This window comes from Nestor notabilis, unplaced genomic scaffold (genome assembly GCF_000696875.1).
Source record: "Nestor notabilis isolate BGI_N333 unplaced genomic scaffold, ASM69687v1 scaffold1812, whole genome shotgun sequence".
NCBI lineage: Eukaryota > Metazoa > Chordata > Aves > Psittaciformes > Psittacidae > Nestor > Nestor notabilis.
The window spans coordinates 55935-72814 of NW_009917711.1; the positions used below are offsets into that span (position 1 = coordinate 55935).

Sequence of the window (16880 nt, forward strand, 5' to 3'; positions counted from 1 at the left end):
ACAATACCTTAAAGGTACTCTGTGACCACATGGGAAATGATTTGTTAATTACACAAATGTGCAGAAAGAGAAGAGCAACTGATGAATTGCAGAAATCAGTTTCATCCTTATGTTAGCTCTAGTGTTTTAAGTTTCACTAAATAAATGCTGGATCTTACTCTGTGACCACATGGGAAATGATTTCTTAATTACACTAATGTGCAGGAAGAGAGGAGCAACTGATGAATTGCAGAAATCAGTTCCATCCTTATGTTAGCTCTAGCGTTTTGTTTTAAGTTTCACTAAATAAATGCTGGATCTGTGTGTTGTAAATATTTTGTTCCAAATATGTCATGTTTAGCAAGCTTTCCATAATGTAAGGCACAATTACAAGTGGATCCTTCTGGCTTTGTTGGCAAGTTCCCCTTCATCCAGAGCTGTTCGTTGAGCTCAGCATTCTTGAACCAGCTCACCTGAACCTGAAGCACTGAGTGGCTCATTCTGGAGACTTGGGCTGTAAATGGACTGGAAGCTAAAGTCCACACCTTCCTAGGAACAAGCAGTTGAGGGAAGACCACAAACCCAGCAATGAGAGAGAGGAGAAAATGGCAGCCACGGATCCTATTCATAATATTACTGCCTGAACCCTTAACTCATCCTCATTTGCTTTCTCCAAGATGCAAGTGTAAGAGTGACTATGGAAATGGTTAGATTTGGAGTAAGAAAGAAAAAGAGAAATACAGGGCACAGAAAGTTAGGAGGAAAACTGTACATAATCCCTGATGATTTGCATTTATAATGCTAAAAACAACCAGATAAAAATTGTGTCCTCCTACCTTCAGTCTGAATTACAGCCTTATCAATTATAGCCAAACCCAAGATCCTTCAGCAGCAAAATCGATGTCAGCGCACGCTAAATTGTGTTCTGCCTTGTGCTCACAACTGTCAGACTACTGCTGTAATTACTGATGGCTGTAACTTTATTGCAAGCAACAATGCAAGAAAGCAGTTTGATGGCAACAAGCAATTACTGCTTGAAAATATTTCGTCCAAGAGATGAATGGTTGCTTTTCTTGGGGTGGGGACAGGATCCAGTGTTACGAGACATCCCAGCCTCAGTCCGAATCAGCATGCTGCAGAAAAAGCCAACCAAGCCCTTATGGGGATCCATCAAGACCAGTCACCAAGCATCACCCCTGCCCTTGGTCCCATGGGTGGTTTGTATGAGCTGTAGCAGTGTGTTGTCCCAGACAGTGCCCAGAGCCAAGACAGCAGCAGCTCTCAGCACTGTTCTCTACAGCTCTGGCTGACAGTACGAGCAATGCCTTCAGGACAAGGGAAACAGTTGTCCTTGTTTCTCAGTGAGCAATCCAGATTGGTACTAGCCAAATGGCATACAGTATCAGTGTTGTCAGAGCTCTTTGAAATGGCTGCTGTGTCACTTAGAGGTCAGGTACCCTTTTTTCAGTCCTTTCCATTCAAGGGGTGTTTGGATAATCCAGCTTTTATCTGGCACCTTCAGACAAGTAGACATGATGCTGCTATTCTGGGTTTACTGCACCTTATTTGGTGAAAGCATTTTTGTAACTATAGTGAAAACTGATTTCTAATGTTTAGCCTTATCCTTGAATGACAAAAAAAACCCCAAACATTTCAAGAGCTGTAAAATATTTCAGCTCTTATTTCCATGGGAATCCAATTAAGAAAATCAAATAGCCAGCATATTTGGACTACACAGAGGATGAAAAAATGTCAATACAGCCTGAAGAGAATCCAGGTGTGAGTGAAATTAATATCACCTGATTTCCTTGCAGTCCCAGAGGTTGCTAGACAAAACTTTGTTTCTGCTATTGTTGTATGCTGTCCTTGAATGACAGAGAGAATAACTGCCTCTTTCCTGCCTCAAAAGTGTCCTTAAACAAACACTAGTGATAACTGGACCAAGATGCTCCTACATCCAATGAAAAAATTTTGAGATGCTTAGCAAAACTTAGTCTAGTTTTTCCAAGGCATCAATTTTGAATGCAGAAGGCCATGTCTTCAAAGCCAAGTAAGTTTTTGGTGAACCAAAAAGCTATTTCCATCAAACTGCTGAAAAAATTATATAATTTAGGTTTAGTCTTCAGTGTTAAGAAAATCCCTTCATTTGTATTTAAACATGCCTGGCATCTATTTATCTTCCCTCCACTGTGAATAAAATGCAAAGAAGGGCTTGGACTTAAGCCCATGTGTTTCTCTTTCTGTAACTGAGCATGTGGCTCAGCCATCCTGGCCATACTAATGTGTGAAGGGGTGCTGTAATGTACTGATGTTGCTAACACAATGCATGGGGAAGAAGGGGAGCTACAATAGATTGGAAAGCACACCTTGATACTAAACCAAGAGGAAAAAAATTACTTGGGTTGTGTTGGGATGGTGTAGACAAATTTGGAGAAAAGGAAGAGAATTACTATTTTTTGATAGTATACATAAGCTATGAAACTAGAATTTGTGAGGAAATAAAATATGGATGGCTAAATATTCCCTTTCTCACCCCAGCTTCACTTCTAGATGGAGACATTTTCCAGGAACTGATTTAATCAAGAGAAACTCTTCCTCCTTTTTGTCTTTCTCACTACATTTGGACTTCCTGTACCATTCTGTAATTCAGAACTCCAATGCCTTTTTCTGCTCTGAGAATAACTTTGTCTTCCTACAGGTACTGCATCCCTTCTGTCTTCTCCCCCCCTCCATCTGAATTCTGATTTTTCACAGGTGATTGAAAAAAGACATTAATCTCTCTTCCTTTCTGTGAGCAACATTACACGTTTTATATCGTGAAGTTTGTGGCACAAAACTGATGCTGGTCAGTGAGCATAAGAAAGATGAAGCAATGTTTTGCTGTGTGAGCCAAGAAAGGATTCCAAACATGTTTTTATCCAAGTTCAGATCTCTGGCAAACAGTACAGCTCCACATTGAAAGCCTTCCCAGGCTGGTGGCTAATATATTTACAGACTCATCTGAAGGTGATCATGCAAGGAAGACTTACTCCAATGAGCTTTTTAAATGGGTAGCCTTGTGGAGCTGTTATTACCTAAGACAGAGCTTTATCAAGCAGTAAGGAGACATAGACTGTTTCAGTATCAGATGTAGGGACATTTCAAGGAGGTTGGTGTATGCTTTATTAAACTGAAGGAAATTTCCTTGCCAGAATACAAAGTACATCTCCTTCTCCTTACTTTTAATTCACATGTACTACTAAATCCTATGTTGTAAACCGACTGAGAGGCAGTTTTTTAACAAGCTGCAACAGTTGGGACTATAAATGTGACCATTAAAAATACAGCTTAATATACTGTATGAATAAGATGGGAATACACTTTTTAAAATCTGTTTTTGATATGAATCTAAATAAGACAAGATCCAGCCATCACGTGAATAGTAGTTGAGGGGACTACACAGCCGTGAAGCTATTGTGATGGATGCCCTGTTATCAGGAGTGAACATTATATCAGCTGTGCTCATGGAGGCCAAGGTGGGGTTCAACTGATAAACAGTGCCTGCTGACTTTGTGCCTGGCTGAGGAACAAGGGTTAGATCTCCTGAGGAACATTGTTTGGCATTCAATTTGAGGAGTTGTTTTGTGTGTATATTGACTTTGGTCCTTATAAAGGCATAAAATTCATGTCTAAAGCCAGATGAATGGTTTGCAAAATGTAGCAGCTCATGTAATACAAACAAAGCAGTTGGCTTGACTAAAAAGACAACTACTTTCCTTTAAAACAATCATAGCTGAGTAGAAAATCATTGACTCATCTTACAGGAGTTTTCAAGGTGCCACCCCACCCTGGTTTTCCATCTTGAGGGCAAAGTAAGACTTTCAGAGGGTAAATTCCTGCACAAGATGAGACTGATGCCTTGCCTGAGACATGCACGTCTGCATGTCCTCAAAGCACAGAGCCCAAAGGCCAACTTGGCCTGTATACGGTGCTTGCAGGGTAATTACCCAAACTTCACCAGGTTAATGGGCAGTTCCCATTAGTGGTGTTTCAGAAGTGGATCTTCTGTTGGTCTGATGAGGCACTTGGAGCAAGTTCCCTCCTAACTGACTTGTAGCAGCTCTTTTTCCAAGTGATCTAGGTTGGGTAAAATCTCAGGTGCTTACTGAAACAGAAATATGAGTTGGAATCTGCCACATCTCAAAAAAGAGCCCAAGTGGTTGAAGAGTTGATGATTTGCAAGTAGTTGACCTTCATAAACTGACCAGCCTGGTGCTGTGGCCTTGTCCTTGCAATGTGGGCTTTAGAGGCTTCTGGATGATAGTCTGCTTGGGATGTGAACCTGTATGAGCTCACTTCACACCCTCAGTACTCTGCTTTGGGGGACACGTGGGGCTGGGTCTCTTTTTATCCTCTTCTGCGTTCTCCTGGCACAAGAAAACTTTGTGTGATATGAGAAGGCTTTGCTGGCTGATTGCTAAGTGTGCTGGGAGGCAGGGCTGGGGGAGCACCTACAAATCCATGTTATTGCTGTTTCAGTTCTTGCAGTTAGTTTTTTTCTCAGGGAAAGCTTCATGTTTGACATTTTCTGAAAAATACCCCAGCAGTTTCATGGCTGAATGATATTTTTGCAGTAGTTAAGTGACCTAGCTCATATATTACAGCAATGCAGTGTTCCTTACCAGGAAAGGAGTAATTTATATACACAAATCTTTCTATAGGCCAAGCCTTGCATGACATTGTTCCACTTACATAAATTCATCCAGAAAACTTACTCCTTTTGCCTTCCCTCTCTTTCACCCTAAAAATTTCTCCCCTCATCAACAGAAATTACATGACAAACAAGCCTGTGAGCTCTTCTGGAAAAACCCTGTCTCATCTTCTCTTGTCCATACAGAGCCTGGCACAATGACAACCTGATCCTTGAGGTGTTTTGAAGTAGTTTGAGTTCTGAGAGTTTGAATTCTTGAATTCTGTTTATTAGACACAAAGAAGAGAGGCTGTGGATACAAGTGTTGGAGTCATTTATCTCTAAAGCAGCCAAATTGGTATTCTGCAAGAGCATAGAGATCTACACAAGGAGAACATGAACCCCGCAGTCTAGCAGACTCTGGTGACCAAAGGACTAATGGAGCACTTATGCGTTTAGCAGCAGTAACTACAGCAACTAGTTCATAACTTTTTCAGATTAAAAGAAGAAAATATTGTGTGATTCTTCTGTACCTGCATGAGAGGAAAATAAAACTATGAAAATTGAGCTCTCTCAATAATTTCTCTGTCAAGGACTTAATATCCTTACCTGTTTGGGACAGGACAAGATCTGCATCACCAGTTAGATGTTAGGACAGGGTTGAATGCAAAACCAGAACTATTATTTTATTTCTAGATCTAGTAATTCAGGTCTTTAGAAAGCAGCTGAATTGCACCATTGATTCCTGGATCAGATTGAGAAGAGGGAACAAATACCAGCCACAGTTCAAATGTCAGCTCTGTCCCTGGGTTCAATCTGACTGAAACAGTCCTCATACTCACTCATGTCTGACATTTGTTTCTTCAGCTCAGCATATGAGTGTTTTCATTGACAACATAAGCACAGCCACAACTCATTTACCTGTGAGGTCGTCATTGGGCCAGGAGCCGAGCTGGCAGGCTTTGCATGTGTATTCATCATATACATATTCATTCTCTTTACAAGGAGTGCAGGTCCAACAGCAACTCACTTCTCCTTTACGGATCACCTGAGACAAAAATTGACGTTTGATTTAATAATATCAATGTGCATTCATGCTGCCCAAGTTGCTAATTTAATTTTTTTAATGGCCTTTTTTTTTTACTAAAGGTTTTTTAGAAGTTTATTTTAGAGGAAGTTTCTTTTGATGGTACTTTTGCTTATACAAATGACACAAGTTCTCAGTTCTCCCATCATGTATGTACCAGAAGAAACCATCAACACCACAGAAATATAAGTGGAGGTAAAGAATGGCAATAAGATGCTTTTTCCCCTCTTAGAATTAGCAAAACTCAAAATTTCATAGATGGCAATGTGCCTACAGAAGTCAGTGTGTGATATGCAAGGGATATAGTCCATACCAGGAATAATGTCAGCAGTATTATTTCCCTAAGGGCTCATTACCCTAAGTTTTTTTGGTGTTTATTTTTCACCCAGATGTAATTTGTTAAAACTGATTTTTTCCAGACATAAAATTGTACATGCTTTTTCCAGAATTATTTAATTACTGCAATTCTAATTAACATTTAAGAGTGAAAGTTATCTTTACCCATTTTAACATTTGACCTGATTTCTCATTTTATAATTTACTGCCAAATGTTATTGCGTGCTCGTAACTGAGATGCAGATTTTTCAAGATCCTTATTTACCATCTCTGGGCACTGAAAACATCTGTGCTTCTTGTCAATACGTCTTTCTTTTGAAATAAAGTGTCCCCAGTTTCTCTGCTCTTTCCAAATATTTTCTAAACGAATACTCCCAATTAGAGCATAAGTAGGTTGACTTATGTATCTTTTGCAATGATGAATTTAGCAGGTGGCTTCAAAACCAATGTATTCCTTTATCGAACTTTTAATAAATGCAAAGGAGTGTAATCAAAAATAACTAGATTGCTCTTTACAACACTGCAGTGAAAAAAAAGTAAATTGTATCATTTTCATCAGCAATATGGAGACTTTAAAACTTCAATTTTTTGTTTTGTTTTTAGAATTGTAAAGTATGAAAGAAAAAAGAGCTACACTGAAACATCTAAACTGGCAGAGAGGCCATGGGAGTATAAGTAATCTGCTCTGCAAGTGTTGAGACTAGAGCTACTTGCAAAACAGGGTATCTGTCCTACAGAAGAATTCACATATTGGGATTTCTTTCATTTTGAACTAGAATAAAAAGTTGAACAAACAACAAAATTTCTTGTGTCTGGGAAAATCAATTCTTAGAAAGATCATACTAACTTTTAGACACATATTTTGGTAAACATGGTGCATTATAAAAATCCACAGTGTTACAATGTATAAAGTATTCAAGAAAATGAAATGGCAAAATAGAAGCCATATGTTATTATTAAATACCTAAACATTCTATCAGAACAACATGTTTACATTTTACTGTTAAACTTTTCACTAAATTAGGGTCTTTTATAAAATACTTGGAATTTGACAAATCTGTCAGAAAACTGATATACTGATAATTTCTTACCCAGCACTAACTAGGGGTTAAGCCAGAGAATTATTATGTAGCCTTCTATGGAATGAAAATACTCTCCACTACTCAGTATCAGGTCAAACTTTTTTGTATGAAATTGCTCAGTGACCTATTTCTTCATCCTTTTATTTTTCATTTCTTGAGTAGTTGTTTATTGTAGCACTTAACTAAAACCAATCTCTTCTGATCCTTGTTACAAAAATAATTCTCTTTAAATAAGAACTTATATTCCCTTCCTCTTGTCATCTGGGCAACCCTTTGAACCTGTATATATTTAAATAAACATGTGTCCACACTATTTCAAATGTATGGAGTTGTTTGCATTTGGATTTTATCAAGTCCTTGTTGGTGAGTTGCATCTTAAAGCATTTTCAAAGCCTACATGAGGATGAGATGACTCCTGATCTGGAATAATAAATTATTTTCATTGACAATAAAAAAGTTCAGAAATGTCATATAACTACATATGCCTACATTCAAGACATATACTTTTGGTCTGATGAAACTCACTTACTGATTCTGCCAAAGACCAATTAGTGAATAAAACATGGTGGCTGTGTCCCAAAACTCTGGAAAACTCAGTCTGAAAAGTTTTTGTGCTGCAAAACATTATCAGCCTCCCATCAGACCTTCATTGTAGCTGCTTGCCAGTTTTACAGGAGTGCCATGTTAACATAGGAGCAAATGACATGTTAACACAGGAGAAAAGTGATCCAGCTTCTAGTGAAACATGTCAGAAATTGCACTTGGTTTTTTTCAGCCTGAGCCACTCTGTTGCCCATGCTCATCCCCTCATCCCACAGGCTTTTATATAAATGACTGCAAAGTAAGCTAAAGTCTTGCAGTATTTTGTTTTGCAGTACCATGCTGAAGGATAATAGACTACAGTTAATATATGACAGATTCATTTACCCTCCTTACTGCAACAAGAAAGAGAGGAAGGAAAAATCAAGAACCTGGGAAATAAAAGAAGCAGTAAAACAAATATGATTAAAAAAAAATGTTACCTACATTTCCTGAAGTTCTATGCAGTGGTAGTTATTGATGTTCTCTGATGATACCACAGATTTAAGATCTGAATAATAATGTTCCAGTCTAGGTGTCTATGTCTAGCACTGCAATAATAGCAATTATTATTATAATTTAGCTGCAATTGTACTGACAAGTCCCACTCAGGGATTTGCAATCCACCGACTCAGATGCTGTAAAAATATGCAGCAAAAAACCAACAAACAATACCTGTTCTAAAGCATTTGGAATACAAGTAAAAAAGTCAGTAATTCACAGATATAAGAGTACAAGAAAACGGCAACTTGTGATAATAGTGAGATGGCTGTGATACGAGTAAGTGCTAAGTACATAAGTCTTTACATTTTAGTTAAGGTGTGGGATACTCTCTCCATGAAAGAGTTAGGAAGAACTTGCATTCTACACAACTGAAGTAAAAGGAGAAAATATTTACCTTTATCTGGCCTTTTTCACAGGGCTCACTGCACACAGATCTGATGATGTTATTTTTCTCCGACCATATTTCATCATCGTCCATTTTCAGCTCACCATTGTCCCAGCTTCCAACATTGATATAATCAAAGTAGTCCTTCCCCATTTTCTTAAAATTCATAATTTCATACCTTTGGAAACAGAAAGAGGAGACATAGCTGAAGGGAACATCACGAAATGTTTCAAATTAAAGGAATGCTATACAGTCAATATCAAGCTTGTTGAAACAAAGAAGGCAAAATTTCATTATGCTTGCCCTTGAGTCTGTCCCAATAATTTTTATGATACCATAATATTTCTTTTTCTTTGTATTTTGATTTATTTTTCTTCTATTAGAACATTTTGGGGTTCAGTGACTGAACTTCTGAGAATGACTGTGTTTATTTAAGGAAATACAATGAAATGAGGCAGACAGGATTCATCCCATGTAACTTGCAGCACTGAAGCCAACTGCATAGGGAAGCCTAGCTGTCTGAGGATCCCTCTATAGAAAATGCAGAGAAATTTAAACCTATAAAGGCAATTCCCAATGCTGAGTGCTCCTCACTGTGCAGGTGCTTATTCCCCTTCTGAGAGAGGAAGCCTGAAGATAAAGTGAAATTGAAGCAACCTAGGCTGGTGGGATCAAAAGAAACTTCCCATGCTGTTAGAACACAAGATGCAATTTGGTGTGGCACCAGAAAAGAGTCAGGCATCATTTGTCAGCCACAGCCTCCAGGAATCTGGGACTTGCTGGAAGCGTCAGGGAGACCTTCTTATCAAAAGGAACCTTGTTGTCCTGACATTTGAAGAATAAAGTTGAGCTTTGCCTTTTTTTCCCCTTTTTCCTCCACAGCATTGCAGCAGCAAATGCTATTGTCTCCCATCCACACAACCCGCTTCATGTTTATATGATTCCTCAGTGATCCAAACACATTTAATTCCTTGTACAATATGGTATGGAAGAGAAAGAGTATTCATGCCTCAGTCCTGGGCTGCTTTTGGGTCAGATCACCTCTTTGTCTGGGAACAGAAGTGTTAGGAGCAGACCTAGAGCTGATCAGAGTTTTTAGGTTCATGTTCCTCTTCCTCCTACTCTCTATTTAGCTCCCACAGAGTCTTACAGGCAGTTCATGGAGCAGTGTAGGACTTGCTAGCCTCCTACAGGCATGCTGAACACCAGGCCACCTTTCTTCCTTACAGGCCAGTTCATTTAGAACTTACTTGTAAAGCATGCTTGGAAAGTTGGGCAATCCCTGAAGTGATGATGTCATGCTTTTCTTTACCTACTTTTTAATGGATTTTGCAATAATTTGATTAAGCAACATGAAATTCATCAATGGAAAAAAAGCAATCAGTAAAGACTGAAAAGATTAACACTCATTGGTTTAGAAAACCTGCCTGATTCATAAATGAGGAGACAGCTTTTTCCTGGCAGCAGGCACAAAATTAGTCCCCAAGGCAAAACATATGGACAGGACTGGATTAAGAATGATATTGTCAGAGTGTAATTAGTGAAGTCCGAAGTAGAGATAAGTAAAAGAACCAGCTCATTAAATCAAGCAGTTTCTTAAATAAAGACACCCAAGTATCTCTCTTAAGGTTTGAAGAAACACTTTCAAGACTGACAAATTGTAGCCATACTATATATAGCACCAATATTCTTCCCGTGCTGACATAAAATATTTACAATAAGACTATTCTATAATATTCTCCATCTATGGATCTCAGGATGCTTTGCATCAGGAAACAAACTCTTAACTGCCACAATGGGGAAACTGTGGCAGGGATTGAATGTCAAAATCACACAGACGTCTGGATCAGGACTGCAAGCAACCTGTGAAAGAAAATGAAATGGAGTGTGACTGAATGGGCAATATGATACTATTGATATCATATGATTCTTGAGTCTTTCCAAAAGAAGAAGAAATGATCAATAATAATTTGTGATACTCTTGGAGTTTGGAATATTTCACTTTCCATCCTGTACAAAGAAGGAAATGACCACAGCTTTGAGAATGGCCAGATCAGAGTTGGAGATGCGAATGCCAGACTGACACAAACGAGTTCAATACATGTAATACAAAAATACGAATAAATAGACTTTTACACATGGTTGTAAACCAAGGGTTTTTGTCTGAGGTTCACAGGCATAGTAACAGTTTCTTCAAGGATTAAGCAGACTAACCAAAAAGTTAGCCCAGAAGCCACTGTGGAGTCTATTCAACATTGTCATGACATTGTAACACTCCTCTGAGTATTGCTTTGTTACAGCTATCAATTCATAGATTCATGGGCAGATGAATGAAAGTACTGCCAATGCTTAACAGGCCACAGGACCTAAAACAATTATGCCTTCAGTAGTAGTTCCATGCATACATCCCAAGGGGAATGCTGGAAAGAAACCTAACAAATTAAATAACCTATTGTCTCAATAAGTTTATTGTCACTTCTCTGTGTAGAACAGCGTCAGTGGAATAATGGTAGTAGCCAGACTCAGTAAGTCCATTTCTGTAGTGGAAATTCATGAGTTACTGGATTCCTGCAGCTTCCTTGAGGTATCACAGGGGCAGTTTGTCACTTTTGGATAGGAGAGCCCAGATGGTGCAATAACACATTTCCAGCAGTGCCCTAGTCACAGTGTAAAACACTTGTTTCAAAACAAAAGTGCCACGAAGTCGCTGAGAAACCATATACTATTGGTAGCGCAGCCAAAACGTCAGCATTTTGTTTTTCTTTCCTTCTCTCCCTTTCTTAATTCCTTCCTTGGAGTTTCGATAGTGTTTACAGATAGTTGTTAATCTTCCTGAGAAATCATGGCTGTCTCTTCAATAGTCATTTAGTTTTTTCATGTCTTCTGTCTCACCTGTAACAAGCCCTTCTCTGAACTGTCTATCTGCTTAAAGATCAACATACACATAAAGCACTTCAGAATAGGGCCAGGATTCAAAGCATCTTGTGGGATTAATCATCTGTTGTATAATATCAAACCCCTTTTGCTATACATCAAAATCCTGAGCTATCTAGGTCAGAAAGGCTTTTTATGTTCTGATTTCCTGCTTAACACTACCACCACAGTACAGCTGCAAGGGTTTAAATTTCTGCTTTACAAAGTGAAGATGCAGCTATCAACACAAGACAACAGGGTAGATGAGTTGTTCCAGTATGATTGCACCATCTCCCAGCTGTCGTGAATAGTGTTTGAAAGTGTTCAAAAGACTATGAACTACTCAAAACCTGGGCATTAGAGATGGAGCGTCCCATAAAGGCTTAATATAAAAAACTAAATTTAATTTCAGTGTTGGCTAATTTAAGCACATAGACTGGATTTAATGATGTGACTATTACAGAAGAGGGAACAAACAGCTGTTTCAAAAGCAAACACACAAGGACCATTTTGTCACCACACACAATTTAAGTAGACAAAGCACTACTGTATCTCACACAACTCCAGTAAGGCTGGACTTTCTTAAAGTTGAGTTACCCCAAAGTGGTCAATCAGCATGATGTCTCCATGCTCTTCAGTGAAAGGCTGTTGTCCTACTGTGACTGAGTAAATGACTCCACATGATATAGTTCCTTCATCATCATTCTTAGGATTGAATTTAAAAAGGCCCAAGACATTCAATTAAATTCCTTGCAACAAATGGAATTAAATCATGATTGTTAAGCATGCCAACATGAAGAAAAGGTAAAGCTAAAGATTTATTTACAACATTGAGATATTCCCATTGGTTTTGTCGTGCCATATACCATTTATTTGTGGCAGTTTTCAATCTTTCTTCAAGAAATGAGTGAAACAGATAGGAATGAGGTAGGATGCAGCCCACTGAATCTAAGTACCATTAAAATCAAATAGGAATCCTTTAAGGGAAGTCTGGAACAAGTCTTTTTAAAAATAATTTGGTCAGAAAAATCCCGACTGAGCAGTTTTCTTCAGAATTCAGCTATTTGTAAAAATAGAAATGTTTAGCGGAAGTCAGCCTTGTTCACCAAAACAGTGCTGAAAATAAATTTCCATCTGAAATTTTCCTGGGTTTCTGCCAGTTTGTGTCTGAATTCTCCTACCAGCCCACAGTGCATTTCCTTAGAGTCTGAGTCTGAAGAGTTTGAGAAGTTATGTCTTCAGAGACACAGACTGCTTTGTACATGGCTGTCCTGTTTGCTTTTGGGGAGAATGTTGACTTTACAGGTTTTCAAATAAATGAAATAAATAAATCAGTTTTGAAATAGCAAGAAGTTTGGAAACATCAAAATATTCTAACCAGTGGATTTGCCTTTTCCTCGGAAGTTAATATTTTCCTTTCAGTTCACATTAGTGGGAGAAGACAAAATATAAATGACTGTACAGGATGAATAATTTTCCCTCTAGTCATCTGTTGACATGGTGCCATCACAAAGATGATTAAAAACTTTCCAACAATGTAGGCAAAAAAACATCCTCTATAAAACTGGAGCAAAAACAGCGAATAAGGCAGTAATCTACTCATTGAAATATAGGGAAAAAATATAGTTAGAATTCTATCACACTTGCTGTTCATTTTCTGAGAGTTCAATAGGCAGAAACCCAGAAAAAAGCTTATTACTCTTTTTAATGTACGTTTATATGGATGCTGCGTATATATCATAGAAAAAGAAAAAGCTTATATTTCATATGTATGTATATACATGTATGTAAGGTATCAGCAAAAGAAGCTTTGTTTAAATTCAATTTGGATTATAGCAGCACAGTATGAATTTAATAGCAGTCTGCTATGCAAGTGGAAATGCTTTATTTGGAAGACACGGAAACAGATTTTCAGTAATTCTGGTGGCAAAAAAATCCCAGATAAATCAATACAATATTTCTGATTTTGTCTTATCTTTCTTAACAAAAGAACAATGTCTGTTATGATTACTTATTGCTCAAACACATATATTTGAGCAACCAAAGAGAGGGACAGAGAACAATGCTGTGGTGGCTGTCATGGTCTAGGAACGTGAAGTAGAAAGCCTAATGGTTTGTAGTGTGAAGTAATACCTATAAATGGTACAGCTGAAAATGCAAATTCATGCAGAAAGATTGTATAGCTCAAAGTTCAAATCTTTAGCATGCAACACCATTAAAAAAAGTTATTTTGGAAGAATAAGTACAGAAAATCAGGAAATGTGAAAATAAAAGCATGAGATCTTAGCTCGGATGTCAAGTCTCTGTGCATCTACTATGTACAGTTAACATATCTGGTATTAAACAGTTTGACAAATGTCAACGTTACCTTCCTGGTGAGTCACCATTCTCATCAAACAAGATCATGTCCCCAGAGACCCCGGTAAAGTTAGTCTTCATGAGGGATTCCAGGAGCTTCCGACCATCGATGGGCTTCATGGCATCACAGAGGCCCACGTAGCCTGGACACAGTGACATCTGCATGTTGTGGAGCCCGTAAGCCATTGAGTATATTGCATTGATTACAAAGCCCATCTTGGAGTCCTGAACGTGCTGTGTCCTCAGAGTCATCTGGCCTGTGAACAACATCACAAACTGGGTGGTTAGTACATGGGACTGAAATACGACCACCTCTTCAGACATTTGTTGGTGGGTTGGTTATTAATGGTGGAAAAAGTCCTGTTAAGTGTCTTAAGAAGCTCACAGTAGATGCTTTTACTGGTACACACAATGACCATGCTAAAAACCAGAAAGAAATGAATGAAAGAAGAGGTTCCCCTTCAATATTTTGCTATCCTTCTTATGCCTTTCTCTGTGCGACTCCACACCAGTTGTTTTTCAACTACTGTTCCATGTGTTTTTTTAAAGCACACATCATGAACATTATAAAATATTTTGGGGAATCCAGGAATTTCTCCCTGCCTGCAAAAATTTCTTCAAATTCTTAGAAATCTTTTGCTGAAGTGTAAATGCTAACATAGGGGCTATTCTGTAGTGACCTTGCAGACAACACTTTTGTTTCAGAGACATGATAAGCAATCTCATGCAAACAAACACAATTGATTTACTGTACCAAAAGTTCCTGTGCTAACAGCTCACCTACTTCTGTATTTCTTACTCCTCTGTATTTATGAAGTGAAGATAATGGTGCAGTGCAGATGAATGCATTAAAATGTCTGTGAAGGGTTTAATGATGTGGCTTAGGCAATCACTAACTGGAATTGGTAAACCTTACTTTGGCTTTTAAAAGGTAATGTCTGGATTTCTATTTTCTATTTAAGCTTCTGTGAAATGCACAACAAAAATTCACCCTGAAGGCCTTTTTTTTTATAACCCAGTGTTACTAATGACACAGATTCACTCTGTTGGCAGCACCAGTCCAGCTGAGGAAGAGAATGCTGGAGGTTTTCTGCCTCATATGTCATCAGCAAAGCTGCCAGCTGCACTCCAGCCACCAGATCTTTAATACCAGGGAAGTGGGAAGGGTCAGAGATAAAGGAACTGCATCAATGGTGCTGGGAATTTTTCAGGCACCTGGAAAAATTTGGCTCTGGAGGAAGGACAAACAAAGAGCTCTACTAGAACATTTACTATCTTTTTATCAGTCAAGCAGCAATCCCTAGGAGTTAGAGGGGAGGATGGAGCTTACAGCTGCCCATCTGAGCTGCAGGAGCAGCACAATGTAGGAGGTAATTTATGCCATGAAAAGACTGATGTACGGACAATATTTACCTTGAAAGAAATGAAGTCTAATATATGACTCTGAGGATGGCACTTGTCTAGTTTAACAATGTCTATACAGAAGGCAAGCATCCAGTCTGATATCTAGGCACTTCTCGTGGAGATGAGTAAGAATCTCCAGCTGGTGGTTAATCCCATCATAAAACAGGTACCTCTACAAGCTCACCTTTTTAGTAATGAACATCACTACACAGTTCTAATCACTAAAACACTTTGCAATACTAAAAACATGAGAAAGGGTAGCAAAGATACATAGTTTGAACTGAAAATCATTGTGTAGAGGTCAGTAAGTGAATAAGGGAACTCAGAGTTCCCTTTTCTCCTTGTTTCATGCAAGAGCTGGCACTCTGAGTTCCAGCCAACCTCAGGAGCAGCGATTAACATTTTGGATAGTTAAATGACAGGAGCCTGAAATATCTGTAATGGAAAAAAACACTGGAAACAACACACAGCATTGCTCATTTGTTCTGTTCTACCAAGGTACTGTTTTTTCCTAATTAAAAATAATAGGCATAAAAACTGCAACAGTACAGTACATGTAAAACCTGTATTAATTGAAATTAAGTGGAAAATTGAACAAGCCTACTACATTGCAATACACAAAACTTGCTTTAACCAATTATTCATCCTCGCAATTAACAGCTCACAAACCATGCAGTTAATTATAGTAGCCATTAGAATGAATCAGATTTGCATCAGCAATAGTATTTATTATGAAACAATATTTCACCTTTATTGCATATGATTGCTTAAAAATGTAATAGTTTAATTCTTTCAGGAACACTCTCCACTGGGCTTTGTGCTTCAGTTTTACAGCATTATTATTCTGAGTTCCTTTAAAAATTGAATCTCATTCAGTTCACCTGATCATTTGTAATGAGGCTGCTTAGCTCTTCATAGAAGCTGCTGGCAATTGCCAAAGGAGTTGTGAGGGAATTAGCTGTTATGAGAATTTTAATACACTTCCTGCAGCTGGAGAAAACATTTCCCTGAGATGGTAACTGCCCCACTTTGCTATACAGGGGCAAATCCAAGCTGCCAAGCCTGACTGTCAGTTTGCACTACTTCAAGACTCGTAGTTAAGGGGAACATTTCAAAAACTGAGACAAAGAAAATTTTTACTCTCTAATTTACTGTAATGCAGCCTTTAAAAATGCCAGCATTAAAAAATTTAGTCTGAAAGTGCCTTTCAACCCATTTCACAAAGTACTTAGGTACATTAGACTTGAAGCTTATTTACCTCACTGATCCTATGAGTGGTTTTGAGAGAAGGCTGAACACTCAAGATAAAAAGTAGTCTCTCAGAAAAAAAGCAGTAGAAATATTTTAAATCTATTTCTGCAACAAGTATCATTTAGGTAGCCTTAAACACATTGTGTATTTAAATGTTAGTGCCTGTCCTTGCTCGAACCCAAACACATAGTGTTAAATTTATACACAAGTGCTGTCTTCAGTCAAGAACCTTTCCTGACGCAAGATCATCATGAGATAGAGGGGTAGCATGGATGAATTTAATGATGATCACCCTGGTAATGTTCAATAGAATTGACTTTACAGATTAAACTC

The 16880-nt window shown here is 38.2% G+C and overlaps 1 protein-coding gene across 1 annotated transcript in view; it reads right to left on the bottom strand.

The window, feature by feature from the left end:
- The window catches only part of GRM5 (glutamate receptor, metabotropic 5), a 58277-nt gene that overhangs the window by 25775 nt on the left and 15622 nt on the right, over nucleotides 1–16880 (bottom strand). Inside the window, exons 3-5 of the mRNA XM_010009365.1 lie at nucleotides 13903–14149; nucleotides 8631–8799; nucleotides 5570–5696 (exon numbers count right to left, since the gene is read on the bottom strand). Coding sequence (XP_010007667.1) covers nucleotides 5570–5696; nucleotides 8631–8799; nucleotides 13903–14149 — 543 coding nt within the window. The remainder of the gene's footprint in view (nucleotides 1–5569; nucleotides 5697–8630; nucleotides 8800–13902; nucleotides 14150–16880) is intronic.